We start from the raw sequence: 13,584 nt of genomic DNA, 5'->3' as shown, positions 1-13,584 counted from the left end.
TGCAGAGTACAATGGCTCAATCCAGTATTGGCCAGTACTACTTTATACATGCGATTAAGGTAACATAATTGTGTTGTTGCTTAGTATCTGGTCAGATTAATATAATTATGGTTATTTGATAGCAAGCTACAATATCGGCCTTCTCCTATGGGCGTGGACATGTTATACTTGTTCCAGCCAAGATATTTGCAACAGAAATATGCATGATAACAACCTTTGCAGAAGTTGGAAACAATAGTGTAGGATCTTCAGTAGAAGCAAACGGCATTAAAAATGGTTGCAAAGGAGGGGTCATAGTGTCTACTTTGTTACTGACAGACAGCAGTAAAATAGCTTGAAAAGAGAAAGCATAACCACATTTTTTTTTAGATAAGCAAGGTACTGAAAGCTAAAATAAGAAACCAAGCTGCTCCTATATATCTGGACAATCATCAAGCAGGGAACAATATGGTAGGCTCATGCATATGATTAATTCATATGATACACAGCTCTCCTGAATAGTCTTGAAAAAAGAATAATTCATAGGATTTGCACTTCAAGCTTAATTTTCAATAAATGATTGGTTAGCATGAGGATCAAAAACTTCTATGTTGTTAATTCAGAGTGAATACTACCTTTGGCTTCAGACTCTGACAATGTATGTGGTAGCTTGATGAGGATTAGGAGGCCATCTGATAGGATCGTGGATCCTACCGCGCCTGTGAAGGGCGTAGGAGTAGGAGACTGGTGGCTGGGGCTTGAACCCCCGGCAGCGAGGAGGTGCCGTGGCGCAGCGAGCAGGGGAAGGCGGCAGCGGAAGGGAGAAGTCGCGAAGGAGAAAGAGGCGTGCATGAGGGAAGGCCCCGTGAGGCCAGACAAAGAATTTGCCTTGCTTGGTTAATTCCGAAACTGTTTAGAGGTACTTATCCCTCTCCTAACAAACCTGATCCTATCCTTAAGGAAACAAACCAAAGTATTTAGGGATAATAATCTGGGCAGCAGCCCCATGACCGACGGCTGCGCCTAGCCCCTATCACGACTCCACCTCCGCCGTTGGTATGAGATGCCGGTCATAACACCATCTCCGAATCATAGCTTGGCAATCCTGTTCTTCAAAAACCTAATAGCATTGACCATGCTCATTTTTGCAGTGAGATCTCTGCTGAGAGTTTTATTTCAAGGTGTAGTTTAAGCTTTTATTCTGAATGCAATAAGCATTGTTGTGCAACCCAATGCCAGCAGATAATTCACCAGATAAATATTGGAGTCCAACCTGAAGTATTAGTAAAACCCAGATGTTCAAGCTCTACAAAAATATAAGATAATAAGTTTTATTTAATTTTATTAGCTATGGTTCAATACGATTTCTTCACTCCTGCTATTTCCTCTCTTTTTTCCTTTTGGCCTTGCAAGTTTTCTATGCATGATTCTAACATGCATTGTGTATGTCTTCCTGTTTGAATCTTGCTGCTAACTGTGAACTTTGGAAACGTATGGAGGGAACTTCATAGTGCTCAAAATTCAACTTGTTGGAAATGTGCAAAAAGTAAAACCTGCATCTATTAGCAGTTCTTGGGCATATCTGCCACTACATTTTTCTTTCTGTGATATTTTTCAATTCCTTAACAGTGTCCTCCTGCATTTTTTAGTTTAGTTCAGATGGGTCAGCATTAATGGCGTCATTGAAGAATGGAACAAAGTCATTGCTCGAGTTATGCATGTTGGTATGTGCACCCTGTTTCTGATGATGGTGAAGCCCAGCTGAGATTGTGCGTGTGCTTGGTAGGGTGATGTTTCCTACCATGAAATTCATTCCCTGTCACTATACAATATCTGCGTGTGTTTAGTCTGTTATGATGGTCAATGTTGGCCTCCTATTAGGTGGGTGCACTGTGGCCTGTGGGAGACGTAAGATGAAGATTTTTGGATTATCTGATGGAAATACAGTATCTAGAAAAATGTTCTCATGTTTCAAATTTGCAATATTGGCCTGGTACTGTTTTGGTGAATTTCATTAAAATTTGCACATTGACAATTCCATCAAAATTTTGCATATATGACCCTCCATCTGGGACAGCAAATATGCCACTTGCCACTCTTTTGTGAAAAATTTGATCAAATTTTGTTGCGATAGTAGACAAAATGTTCGCTATCTCAGATGGAAGATCAAAATTTGCACATTGTGAATTTCTGTCACATATATGACGAAATAGTCTACGTTTCACAGCTGTTTTGTCATCATTCGGGAATAATTTGGATAATCAATATAGCGATTCATTTCTTTTTTACGAGATAAGTGGGGGTGAAAAAAAAACAAATTTATATGCTGCTTCTTAATTCGCACCTTGCACCACGATCTTTTCCTCGCCAGGGTTACTGCTGGGACCCTCGTAGTCAATCCCAAAACAAGAACCACCGAGTGCACCCAACTGAGCGAGTGACACATGGGTCCGGATCACGCGAGCCCACGTCTCAGTGAGAAATTTTCTAGGGAGAGAAGTATCAGCGAAAAGTGGCAAGGTTAAAGCCTACTTCTCGCCGCCCCCTACAGGCTACGACTAAACCCTCTCCCAGCACCGAATCGAGGGAGAAATCGAGGCCCACTGAAAGAGAAGGAATCAAGGGAGAAATCAAGAGAGCGAAATCAAGGGAAGACCCGAACAGCGGCGATGGCGAAGGTGCTCCGCGGGGGGCGTTGCGCCTCCTCCAAGCTCCAGCAGATCACGCCGGCGATCTACCGCCGCAGGACGCAGGAGGGCGTCGCCCCACTTCTTGGATCGTCTTCGGCCGCTCCTGCTGCTGGCATGGGTCGTCTGATCCACACGACGGTTCCTACCAAAATTGCATGGGACTAGGGTTAGGTCGTTTCTTGATCAGGATGTAATTATTTGCAATTCATAGCCCAGGTCTTGATCCTCCCCTAAATTAGGGAATTTTACCAGAGTTTTTGCTTTTGCTTCTCGGGGAGGGCTGTTCTGGTTAGTTGATGCTGTCGGTAGAGGTCTGTATGTTCTGAAGTTTTGTAGTATAACTGTCAAAAAATTGCGAAAGTAGTGCGGAATCCACCTTAATATATTACATTTGAAAGTTTGTGAGCAGGAAACAACGGTCTGTCAAAAAATAGTGGTGAAAGTATGGACTAAAGGGCCTCTCTCTCCTACATGTACTCTACAGTATTCATGCTCTAAGGGGATTTCTTGTTTGGGTTGAAGTATCATCATAGCCTGCTGCGTTGCACACTACTGATTCCAAACCTCTACAACTAGTGATTCCAAACCTCTACAATATAACCTGCCATTTGCATTAGAACATACGAACAACATTTTACATGTCCAGTTCCTTTAGTTTTCCCCCTCTAGTTTGATATTTCAGAAATCATGCTGACCAAACAATCCAAACCAGATGACTGATGGTCAACTGTAATTTCAATTTGACTAAAAACACAAATCCAAAAGATTAAACTGCAGTGAGGTTGACTGCATATTTTTCCCTGCAATCTAGAGTTAGCATTGCATAAAGATCGCAATATTTGTATGTGGTAAACATGATGCCCATGGGGAACAAGCACATGTTTCTCAGGTCAGTTTGCTGCATTATTATGCACGTCTTAAATGCCTCCACACCACCTAAAACACCGTATTAGCAAAGGCATACTAGCAGGTCCGCAAGTTTTGTACTACATATAAGCGGAGTGCAACCTTCCTAAAGGATTTCCCGTACTCTGTTGGGACTTGTGCTTCACAGCTTCAGTCCCGTGAAACAAATAAGGGGTTGTTTGGTTCCAGAGACTTTTTTTTAAGTCCCTGGAACTTTTTAGTATTTAAAAGTATTAAATAAATATTAATTATAAAACTAATTGCAGAACCCTGGGGCTAAACTGCGAGACGAATCTAATGAGGTATCTTAATCTATGATTAGTGAATGGTTACTGTAGCATCACTGTAGCAGATTATGAATTAATTAGGCTCATTAGATTCGTCTCGTGAAAAAGCACTCAGCTGTCAAAAAACATTTATAAACAGATTTTATTTAATACTATAAAATAGTAAGATTCTTTTTGATGTGATAGGGACTTTTGAAAAAAGTCCTGCAGCCAAACAACACCTAAGACGGTGCCCAACGCGACATGTCCTGTTTGAAACGATCTGCATGCTTATCGTCTAGTCAACTTGAGGTTGGGCACATGCTGCCTTCGTTGATCAAGTACGTTTGCTAACAAGTGGTATTATTAGTACTGATAAAGCGAACTTTACCATGATCATGAATTTCAACATCCACGTGTTGTATGTCTGGACGGGTGCGCATATGTCACCGGGTTCACCGAATGTTTTTTGTTGGTAGGATATGATGTATCCAGACATGCTCTAGGGGGGAACCTGCAATTCCCCTATTTTAGCATTTCATTCTCTATTTGGCTGTAATTTAGCATTTCATTCTCTATTTGGCTGTAATTTAGCATTTGGTTTTGCAAATAGTCTAGTTAATTTTTTTATTTGTTGACTTGAACTATTTACTTAACTGTACAACTTGCAGAGGGCCATGTGCAATCAAAAGAGGAGTCTTCCTGATTTGGAAAAGTTAAAATCAGACTATGTTCACACTAGAGGAAAGTTCCAGGTACAGTTTTCTTGCTCTTTCCTCAGTTTTCAGATAGCTCAACTGTAACTTTCTGTTTTCTTAACTTGTTAGGCTAAGGTTACCAAATTTTCAATACTGCACCTTTCGGAAAAGCTGGACACTGTACAGAACAGGATGCTTCTGTATCGTCACTATTGGCACTGGCCTGCTTGGCTTGTATTTATAGTAGTTTCTGTAGGGTAGGGGAACAGATCAAATCAAATCGAATCAATTACGACTGCATTAAAATTAAAATGGGTGATTTGCACAGCCAGCCCTCTCCTCTTTTTTTTTAACCGTAAAGGATCCAAATAGAGCTATTTGAGGTTAAAGTGAATTAGCTTCTTTTTAAAAATTAGCCCCTCTAATAGGTGCTTATAGAGATTATTTCTACGTAGACTCCACTAAAAAATTATTTTTCTTCTCACCTCTATGCATGGAAAGTAGAGCCGATAATTGGAATATATGTTTTAATCTTCAAATTAGCTCATAAATACACTGGACTAAATTTTAGAGAGCTAATTTAAAAACTAAACTTTAGTCTTTAAAAACTATAAACTTTAGTGCTTTGGATTAGCCCTCGTCCTGACCGCCTGCATCCCACGGGGTCGGTCCACCGGCTCACGCTCCTCTCTCTGACCGCCACATCATCACACTAATCCAAAGCACAATCCAAATGAAGTACTACTCAAACCAAAGCTCTAAAGCTCATATTATGACTGTGACCAAGGGGATTTGGCGGTGGGAGGTGATCAACCCCGCCTCTTCTACGAGCAGTTCGCTTTGACTTCTTCAAGCTTACCGTTTACTGGCCGACCCGACCATTCGGTTGACTGTTGACTACCGCTTCTTATAGGCTACTGTACATCTTTATTTCAGGCCTAGATTCTTCTTTTCTTGTCCAATTCGGTTGACTGTTGACCCAACAAATTCTCTTTGGTCACAGGACTCACGTTTCCTCTGTCCCCCGGGAGCCGCTGCCCCGCGCCCGGTGCCCTGCGTACGGCCACCAGCAGGGCGCGTCACCGCAGCCGAGGCGCAAGGACGTGAGGTGCAGGGGCGGATCCAAAGGGGGGCTAGGGGATCCTCCCCAACATCAATGGATACCCCCCTAAGCCCCTTTCATTTTTAGAAAGAAATTATGAAGAAGAAGGGAAGAAGAAGAAGAAAAGAAGGGGAGGAACAAAATGAGAAGGGAGATGAGCCCCCTCTAGATGTGTTTGCTAGATCCGTCACTGGGTGCAGGTGCTCGCTCCGACGAACAGCTAGAGGAAGCTCGCGAGCCTAGCCAGCTCCGGCGGGCCCGTGGCCTCGCCGCTGCAGAAGTCGAGCTTGCACGACGCGATCCTGCCGCCACCGCGCAGGGTGAGGATCGAGGGCGCGGGGACGATACCGCGGTACTCGAACGCCTGGAGGCTGGAGCTCCGACGAGTTGGCGGCTAGGGCGGCCAGGCCGCGGCAGCACCGCAGGGCCAGCCTGCGGAGGCACGCACCGGGGGCGTCGAGCTCGGCCAGGTGCTCGCAGGCCTCATGCGTCAGGTCGGCGAGGCGCGGGCAGGCGGAGTCCAGCCGCTGTACGGCGCCGCTCCGGCCGGTGACCCAGGTCAGGTCAGGGGACTCGGTTTCAGCGTGCCGAGGCAGGGGAAAAAGCGTCCCACCAGCTTATGACCCTGTTTGCTTTCCACAAGTCACTTGAATTATATATCAGATGCTTTAAACCTAGTCTGTTTGGTTGCAGGTGACTTATAAATCTCCTCTCCTAGAGCCCCTCCCTCCATCAGCCCCATCCGCCCGCCCCCTCCCCTTCTCTCCCATGGCGGCCTCCTCGAGCTCTGCCCGCACGCATGGCCGGACTCCTCAAGCTCCGACAAGCATGCACGGCCTGTGGCATGGCCGGATATCGGCGGCGCCCCCCTGCGCGTCCTCGCCGCGCCCTCTCGCTGGCGGCGCCTCCCTCCTTGTAGGGTCGAGATGGCGGACTAGAGGGGGGTGAATAGTCCTTTCTAAAACTAATTGCGTCGGCTAACCGAAACTTATGCGGGATTAAAACTATTCGCTTAGCCAAGACTTCACCCCTCTAACTATGACTCTAAGGCACCTCCAAAAAGATCCTACACAAAGCAAATGGAGTGCCAAGCTAGTAAGAGCTCTCCTAACAATTCTAATGCCAAGTCACACAAGCCTAAGCACTAGTACTTCACAAACCGGGGGAGCTCCTACACAATTCTAATGAGCAAAAGCACAAAGCCAAACCTAAGCTCACTAGATGCTCAAGGATAAGGATACACAATCCAAATCCAAGAGCTCAACTTGCTTAGTTACACAATCTAAGCAAGAGCAACTAATTAAGCTACACAAGCTAACTAGTTACACTAGGATCTCTACTTCTAGCTACACAAGCAAGAAGATGATTAGCAAGCTACACAAGCTAACTAATTACTAGAGAGCAACTACACAAGCACAAGATATATATGAAAATAAATACAACGCTTGTGATTTGGAGAAAGCAAACCACCGAGAAGAGTAGACAAGATTGACACGGTGATTTTTATCCCGAGGTTCACTTGGTTGCCACCAAGCTAATCCCCGTTGAGACAAGCTCCAAGGTTGCCGCCGATCCTCTTGCTAGTGGTGACTCTCAAGTCACACTCTCCCACGTGGAGTGCTCACACCGAGCTCTAGCACATGATCCGGCCAGACCACTTGTTGCTCTTCACGTCTCGCTCAACTAGAGTTACTCTTCGCGGCTCCCGCGGGGTGAGCACAATACCCCTCACAATCTCTTCTCCGGAGCACCGCACAATCTTCTTGCGGGCTTCAACGGAGCCTCTTGCCACCAAGCCGTCTAGGAGGTGGCAACCTCCAAGAGTAACAAGCACACCGGCTTGCAACACGATCACCTAGTGCCACTCGATGCAATCTCTCAAAGCAATCGCACTAGAATCGCTCTCTCACTCGATCGGATGATTACTATCAAGTTAGAGTGAGTAGAGGGCTCTCAAGCACTCTCACACATGGACACCAAGTCCCCAAGGTGCTCAGCCACCTCAAATGGCCGGCCACACCCTCTATTTATAGAGGGAGGCCCCAAACTAGCCGTTACACTCAAAACCCGTGAAAACAGAGTTTTCGCGGACTGTCCGCCTCACAAAAACCGGACTGTCCGCCATTCAAACCCAACGGCTAGAACTGCAATGATTATGTGTCAGAGTCGACCGTTAGAGCCCCGGGCGGACTGTCCGCGCCCCTGGGGCGGACTGTCCGCGGTTCAAAACTTCGAACCAACCGATTTGCAAACGTCTCTGACTAAATCTGGAAGTGACCGGCGGACTGTCCGCTCCCCAGGGGCGGACTGTCCGCAGTTCAAAAGGTCAGCACACACAGAAACCGCAGTGTTTCTGTCCCAGAATTTTCAGTAGGAGGCGGACCGTCCGCCCCCAAGGACCGGACGGTCCGCAGTTCATTTTGGACACCCAAGACAGAACTACCAAGTTTCTGCGCTCGTTTCAGCTTTTAAAGGCGGACCGTCCGCCCCCATGGAACGGACGGTCCGCAGTTCATTTTGGACCACCAACAGAGCCAAAAACGGCTCTGTTAGAGCTCATCCGAGATAACGGCGGACCGTCCGCCCCCCTTGAGCAGACCGTCCGCAGGTATATTTCCAGCAGAAATGTACCTCGGTAAAACGGCCATAACTCTTAGCTCCGATGTCCAAATTAGGTGATCTTGGACTCTATGGAAAGCTAATTCAGAGGGCTACATAACCCAACTGAATACTTGATCTAAAACACAATGGATCAAAGCAGTATTCCACTCCAAGAGACCACCTAATTTCCGGAGAAAACCGAAAAACCTTTCTTGCTTCCCAAAGTTGATCAACATCAACTCCAACTCTTTCTCCTTTGCAAATGTGTGTTAGCATTTCACAATCATTTTCAAAGGATTTTTGCTTGATCTCACCACGCCACTCGATCCTAGCAACATCGCAATGTTAGATCGCTCAAGTGGCACTAGATGACCGATATGCAAACAAGTTTGCCCCTCTTGATAGTACGGCCATCTATCCTAAATCCGGTCATGCACTTCTCTACACAACCTTTGACCGGTGAAATGAAATGCCCTACAAGTCATACCTTTGCCTTGCGCATTCCATTTCATCTTCCCAAATGTTGATGCCACACAAGCACCAAACTCCATCAAGCCTTTTGATCATCTTCATGAGTCAACACTTGGCTTGATCTTCCTTGAATGATATGATCCACTCCATATCATTACATGACCTCTTTGGTCCATCGATCTTGACCTTGCTCGCTCTTCACCGTTGACTTGGTCCATCGGCGCCAAATCTTGCCCAAGCTTCACCGCCTCGCGGTCCCTCGCTTCAAAGCCTTGACTTGCCCTTCTCCATTGCAACCGGTCCATCAAGCCAAGCCTTGTCTTGATCTTCTCCACTTTGGTCACATAACTCCATGTCATGTCTCATATGCAATGAGCTCCTCGATCACACTATATGAGCATAGCATCAACCTTTAGCCATTTCTCCTCCATGGCACACGTTGCTCATACTAGTGTCTTTGTGTGGACTAATCTCCTGTGTATCTCAACATAAACACTTATTAGTCCACCTAAGTTGTCACTCAATTACCAAAACCAAACAAGGGCCTTTCACTCCTCCGTGTGGGCCATGGCAGCAGAGGGCGAGGCGGAGTAGGTGCCCCGCCCATGGCAGCGCGGCTCGCCGCAAAACGGGGGCCCTCCTCCTTGCTCCCTCCCTCGGTGGCCATGGCGGCGGGGCGGCAGCGGAGCTCCCCCAACATCCTCTGTTACCGTCCCTCGCCGGATCCGCGCAGCGGCGGTGGCCAGGGCGCACAGGACACCTCGAGCACTCCTCCCTGCGAGGTGGCCATGGCAGCGGCAGCGTGGGCGGCGCGCGGGCGGAGAACGGCGGCGGGCGTGGGAGGCGCGCATCGTGGGCATCACGCGGGCGGAGCGCGGCCGCGGGCGTGGGCGGGGCGCGGCATGGGCGAAGCCCTTTTTGTGCAAATCCATGGGCAGGACGGATCCGACGAGATCTGGGACGGCGGCGGCCGCGAGGGGTGGCGGCCCTCCTCCCTCCCTCCGCCGCCCCGTGCCCCGCCTTCGACCCCTTCCTCCGCCGGCGAGGTGCGGGTGCGAGGCGGCGGCGGCGGCCGGAGCTGCTGCGGGCGCGGCGGCGGCGGGGGATTCGGCACAGAGACAAGGCGCGGGGTGGGAGGAGATAGGGTTGGGCGTAGGCCCCACACGAAAAAGGTGTGGGCCCCACAAGAAAAGGGGGGACTTATAAGTTTTAGGTTGGAGTGGAGCTGCTTAAAACTTATAAGTTGGGGTGGCTTATAAGTTGGTAGTGTTTGGCAAAATAAGTCACTTTTTCACTTTTTGACTTATAAGTAGGTGATTTATTTGGAACCAAACAGGGCCTAAATAGGCTCTAAAAATTGAGCTGCAGAATTTGTCAAGTGGTCAAAAATCGAAAAATGACGAAATAGTGTATATGACAACGACTCGTAAGACATTTTACAGTGAAATTTACAATTTCGATGATATTCCAGCGAAACACAGGCCTTGTTTGGTTGGGTTGGGGCAAAAATTTCCTGCGGAAGAAAATCATGTGTTTAGTTGCTACAGTGCTAAAACTGGACCTAAGAGATGGAGCCATATACAACCAAACATATGAAAAAGTTATGTGCATATAGCAATTATTAACTTTGCAATCATATAGAAAAGTTTGCAACCAAACATGTGGAAAAGTTTGCATGAAATTTTTTTCACCTCCAAACCAAACAAGGCCCCACTTGTCATGAGGGTAAAATTCTAATTTTCTCGGTGGCAGGAGGTGCAGGGCAGAATTGTTTTTTTTTTCACCGGCCGCGGCGTCCGAAATCACCGCTCCGCTCACCGACCGCCGCGGCACCGAGCCCATTCTCCCTCTCCCGCAACCCCGGCCCCGTACTCCCTGCGCCAATGGCTGCAGTGCCCTCGCCCAATCGGCCCACTCCCGCTCGCCTGCCCATCGCACTGCTCGCCGCTCAACTTCACACGCCCCCATCCGCTGCGTACTGCACGGGAACGCGCCACCAGATGTCCCTGCTGCGTGTTCCCCCGAAGCTGCCGGGCCTCCTTGGCGGTGTGCTGACGGCTGGTTCCGTCGAGTGCGGCAGCGGCAGGAAGCCCGCAGAGGGGCTGTTGACGCAAACCTCGGTCAACACACGAACGCACTAGATTGTGCGGTGCGAGAAAGAGCTCGATGCAGTTCTCCTTGCGTGGAGCGGTCAGACCGGTCTAAAGGACCGGTCAAATCGGTCGCCGGTGAGAATCGGCGACGGCCGACGAACGCGAACCCGGGAGGGACCCCATCAGGGTAGGCGCACGTAGGGTTGTTCTAGGATCGTCAGGCCACCCAGAACGCCTTCAAATGTCGCGGAGACGAAGGAAGAACAGCAGATGGGTTGGAAAAGCTAGGGTTTGGAGAAGAGGATAAAAATTAGAATTTGTATTGATTTTGTTCGATTGTGTTCTCTAATCGGCCGTGACCCTTTATATTTATAGGGTGAGGTGGAATTATCCCGCAAGAAATTCTGTTTACAGATCTAAATCTATAAAAATCTCTAGTTGTACTCGGACTCTACCTAGACCGGTCGGCCCATGCCGGACAGGCCATAGTGCCTCGACCGGTCAGATCACTCGGCCAGACCGGTCAGACCGGTTAGTGCCAATTTTGGCTGTCAACATATGCCCCCCTGTTTTTTGGTAAAGCTTGCTTGCCAAAAAACATTTTTCTGAGCCAAAATTGTCTAAGGGCGATGATTAACACTACATCGGCCATGTTTTGCTCAAGTCAATGTTAAAACAACTTGTTTGGACCGCCACACCTTCTTCATTGTCGCTGACGTCTTTGGCACGGCCTCCACTTGTTGTTCCATTGCCTCCTTCTTGCGCATACGTTGCAGCCTTCGCTTCTGAGTATGAGACAAGCCTGAGGGACACCATCTCGGCTGTAAATACTTTGAATCTTGCTCCTTGCTCTTCCCATTCTCTTTGCTGCAATCAACATCTTGCTTGACCGGATTATTGCTAGCAACAATCGGTCTTTGTAATAATGCATGATTTGGATACATAGGAGGATATTGAATATAATATGATTGCATATGTATCCTACTATAATCCATATGTGTATAAAAGTAAGGATACCAGCAATACCATGGAACAATCGGTCCACTAGATGAAGTATAATTACTTTGACTCGATTGCTCTTGATGTCTTGACGACGATCCCGTATCCTAGACTTCGCTTGGTGGCCCCTTCTGTCTCTGAGCACTCCCTTCCTTCTCATATTTGGCTAAGAGTTCCTTAAAACTTGCCCTTGTCTTGACTTCGGAGGAGTTCCCAGATTTACTGGGCGCACCGGTCAGATCGGTCCCACGACCGGTCAGACCGGTCGAACCGGTCAGACCGCTGCTGTGGCCGGTCAAACCGGTCGATTTGTTGTCGGCCTTCTTCTTCTTGTCTTGCCCCCCGAGTATTTTTGCGCCTTGAGGGATCTTCTGTGTCAGTTTCTTTTCAGATCTTTCATCACCAATAACTACATTCTTCCCCTTGGTTGATTCGGCTTGACTCGGCCAAACTAGCACCTTAGGATTACTCAATTCTAACATATGGACCGGGAAAGGAGTCTGATCAATTTTCATATTAGAAATAACAAATCGTCCTTCATTAATGGCCGATTGAATTTGTCTACGCAATACATTGCAATCATTAGTAGCATGTGAGAAAGTATTATGAAATTTGCAATATGCTCGCCGCTTCAATTCTTCAAGCGACGGTAAAGTATGTGACATCTTGACGTATCCAATCCTATATAACTCATCAAATATCCTTTCGCACTTGGATACTTCAAAAGTAAATTTTTCATCTTGCCGATTTTTCTGAATCGGCTTAAGAGCAGAACAAGTAAATGGTTTAGCTTGAGATGGCCAAGCAAACTCAGCAGCATACACATCATTAGATTCATCGTCCGAACAATTTGAATTGCATTCTAAAGTATGCACACTAGAACGATGATGTCTTTGAGACTCTTAAGGCTCTTTGCTTCGGCTTTCTATAGCCAAAGCTCTTTGATGCACCTGAGTAACGGTAAAGAAATCATAGCCCTCTAATCTTTCTTTAATATGAGAGCGCAAGCCATTAAAAGCCAAATCAGCTAAATCCTTTTCTGCAATATTCACACTAAAGCATCGGTTTTTTTATCGTGGAATCGACTTATATAATCATTGACAGATTCATCACGCGATTGTCTAACCAATGTTAAGTGAGACAATTTAAGCTCATCATGCCCACATAAAAAGTGCTCATGAAATTTCTGCTCTAATTGTTCCCATGAGACAATAGAATTAGGTGCCAAAGATGAAAACCATGAGAAAGCGGTTCCAGTTAGAGATAAAGAAAATAAACGCACTTTCAACTCGTTGATCGAACCAGCTTCTTCTAATTGGACAAGATACTGACTAATATGCTCAAAAGTACTCCTAGTATCTTCCCCACTGAATTTAACAAACCCAGGCAGCCTAAAACTAGCAGGGTATGCAACCGAATCAAACGAAGTAGGATACGGCTTTTGGTATGTGCGGGTTTTACTTCTAACATCCACTCCAAAACTTTCTCTAAACAGATTAGCCAAATTATTCTTATAATCAGTAAGCATTTTATCGAAATTACTCGAAGAATTTGGCTGTGTGGATGTAGATACCTCTCGTTGGTTTGGAACAAACTGACCGGTTGGACCGGTCTGACCGGTTGGTACGACCGGTCGGACCGGTTGGGGGGAACCGGTCTGACCGGGCTGATATACCGGTCTGACCGGTCTCTGCCGATTTTGCCAACACTGCACATATCGGTCGAACATCTCGTCGGAGATAGGACCGGGGTGTGGCACTGAATTCCTGGAGATTTCTG

The 13,584-nt window shown here is 47.1% G+C and overlaps 1 protein-coding gene across 1 annotated transcript; it reads left to right on the top strand.

The window, feature by feature from the left end:
- Nucleotides 1–2,309: 2,309 nt before the first annotated feature.
- LOC120701081 lies at nucleotides 2,310–4,800 on the top strand. Its single transcript, XM_039985246.1, has 3 exons — nucleotides 2,310–2,807; nucleotides 4,513–4,596; nucleotides 4,669–4,800. The coding sequence occupies exons 1-3, from the start codon at nucleotides 2,649–2,651 to the stop codon at nucleotides 4,798–4,800; spliced, it is 375 nt and encodes a 124-aa protein (XP_039841180.1). The 5' UTR covers nucleotides 2,310–2,648.
- Nucleotides 4,801–13,584: the final 8,784 nt, after the last annotated feature.

Source organism: Panicum virgatum, chromosome 3K, assembly GCF_016808335.1.
Source record: "Panicum virgatum strain AP13 chromosome 3K, P.virgatum_v5, whole genome shotgun sequence".
Lineage (NCBI taxonomy): Eukaryota > Viridiplantae > Streptophyta > Magnoliopsida > Poales > Poaceae > Panicum > Panicum virgatum.
This window is presented reverse-complemented; position numbering and strand designations above follow the sequence as displayed.

Coding starts and splice junctions, on each gene's coding strand:
- LOC120701081 (XM_039985246.1), top strand. CDS start 2,649: ATGGCGAAGGTGCTCCGCGGGGGGCGTTGCGCCTCCTCCAAGCTCCAG. Junction 2,808..4,512: donor GTCGTCTGATCCACACGACG/GTTCCTACCAAA, acceptor TACAACTTGCAG/AGGGCCATGTGCAATCAAAA. Junction 4,597..4,668: donor ACACTAGAGGAAAGTTCCAG/GTACAGTTTTCT, acceptor TTAACTTGTTAG/GCTAAGGTTACCAAATTTTC.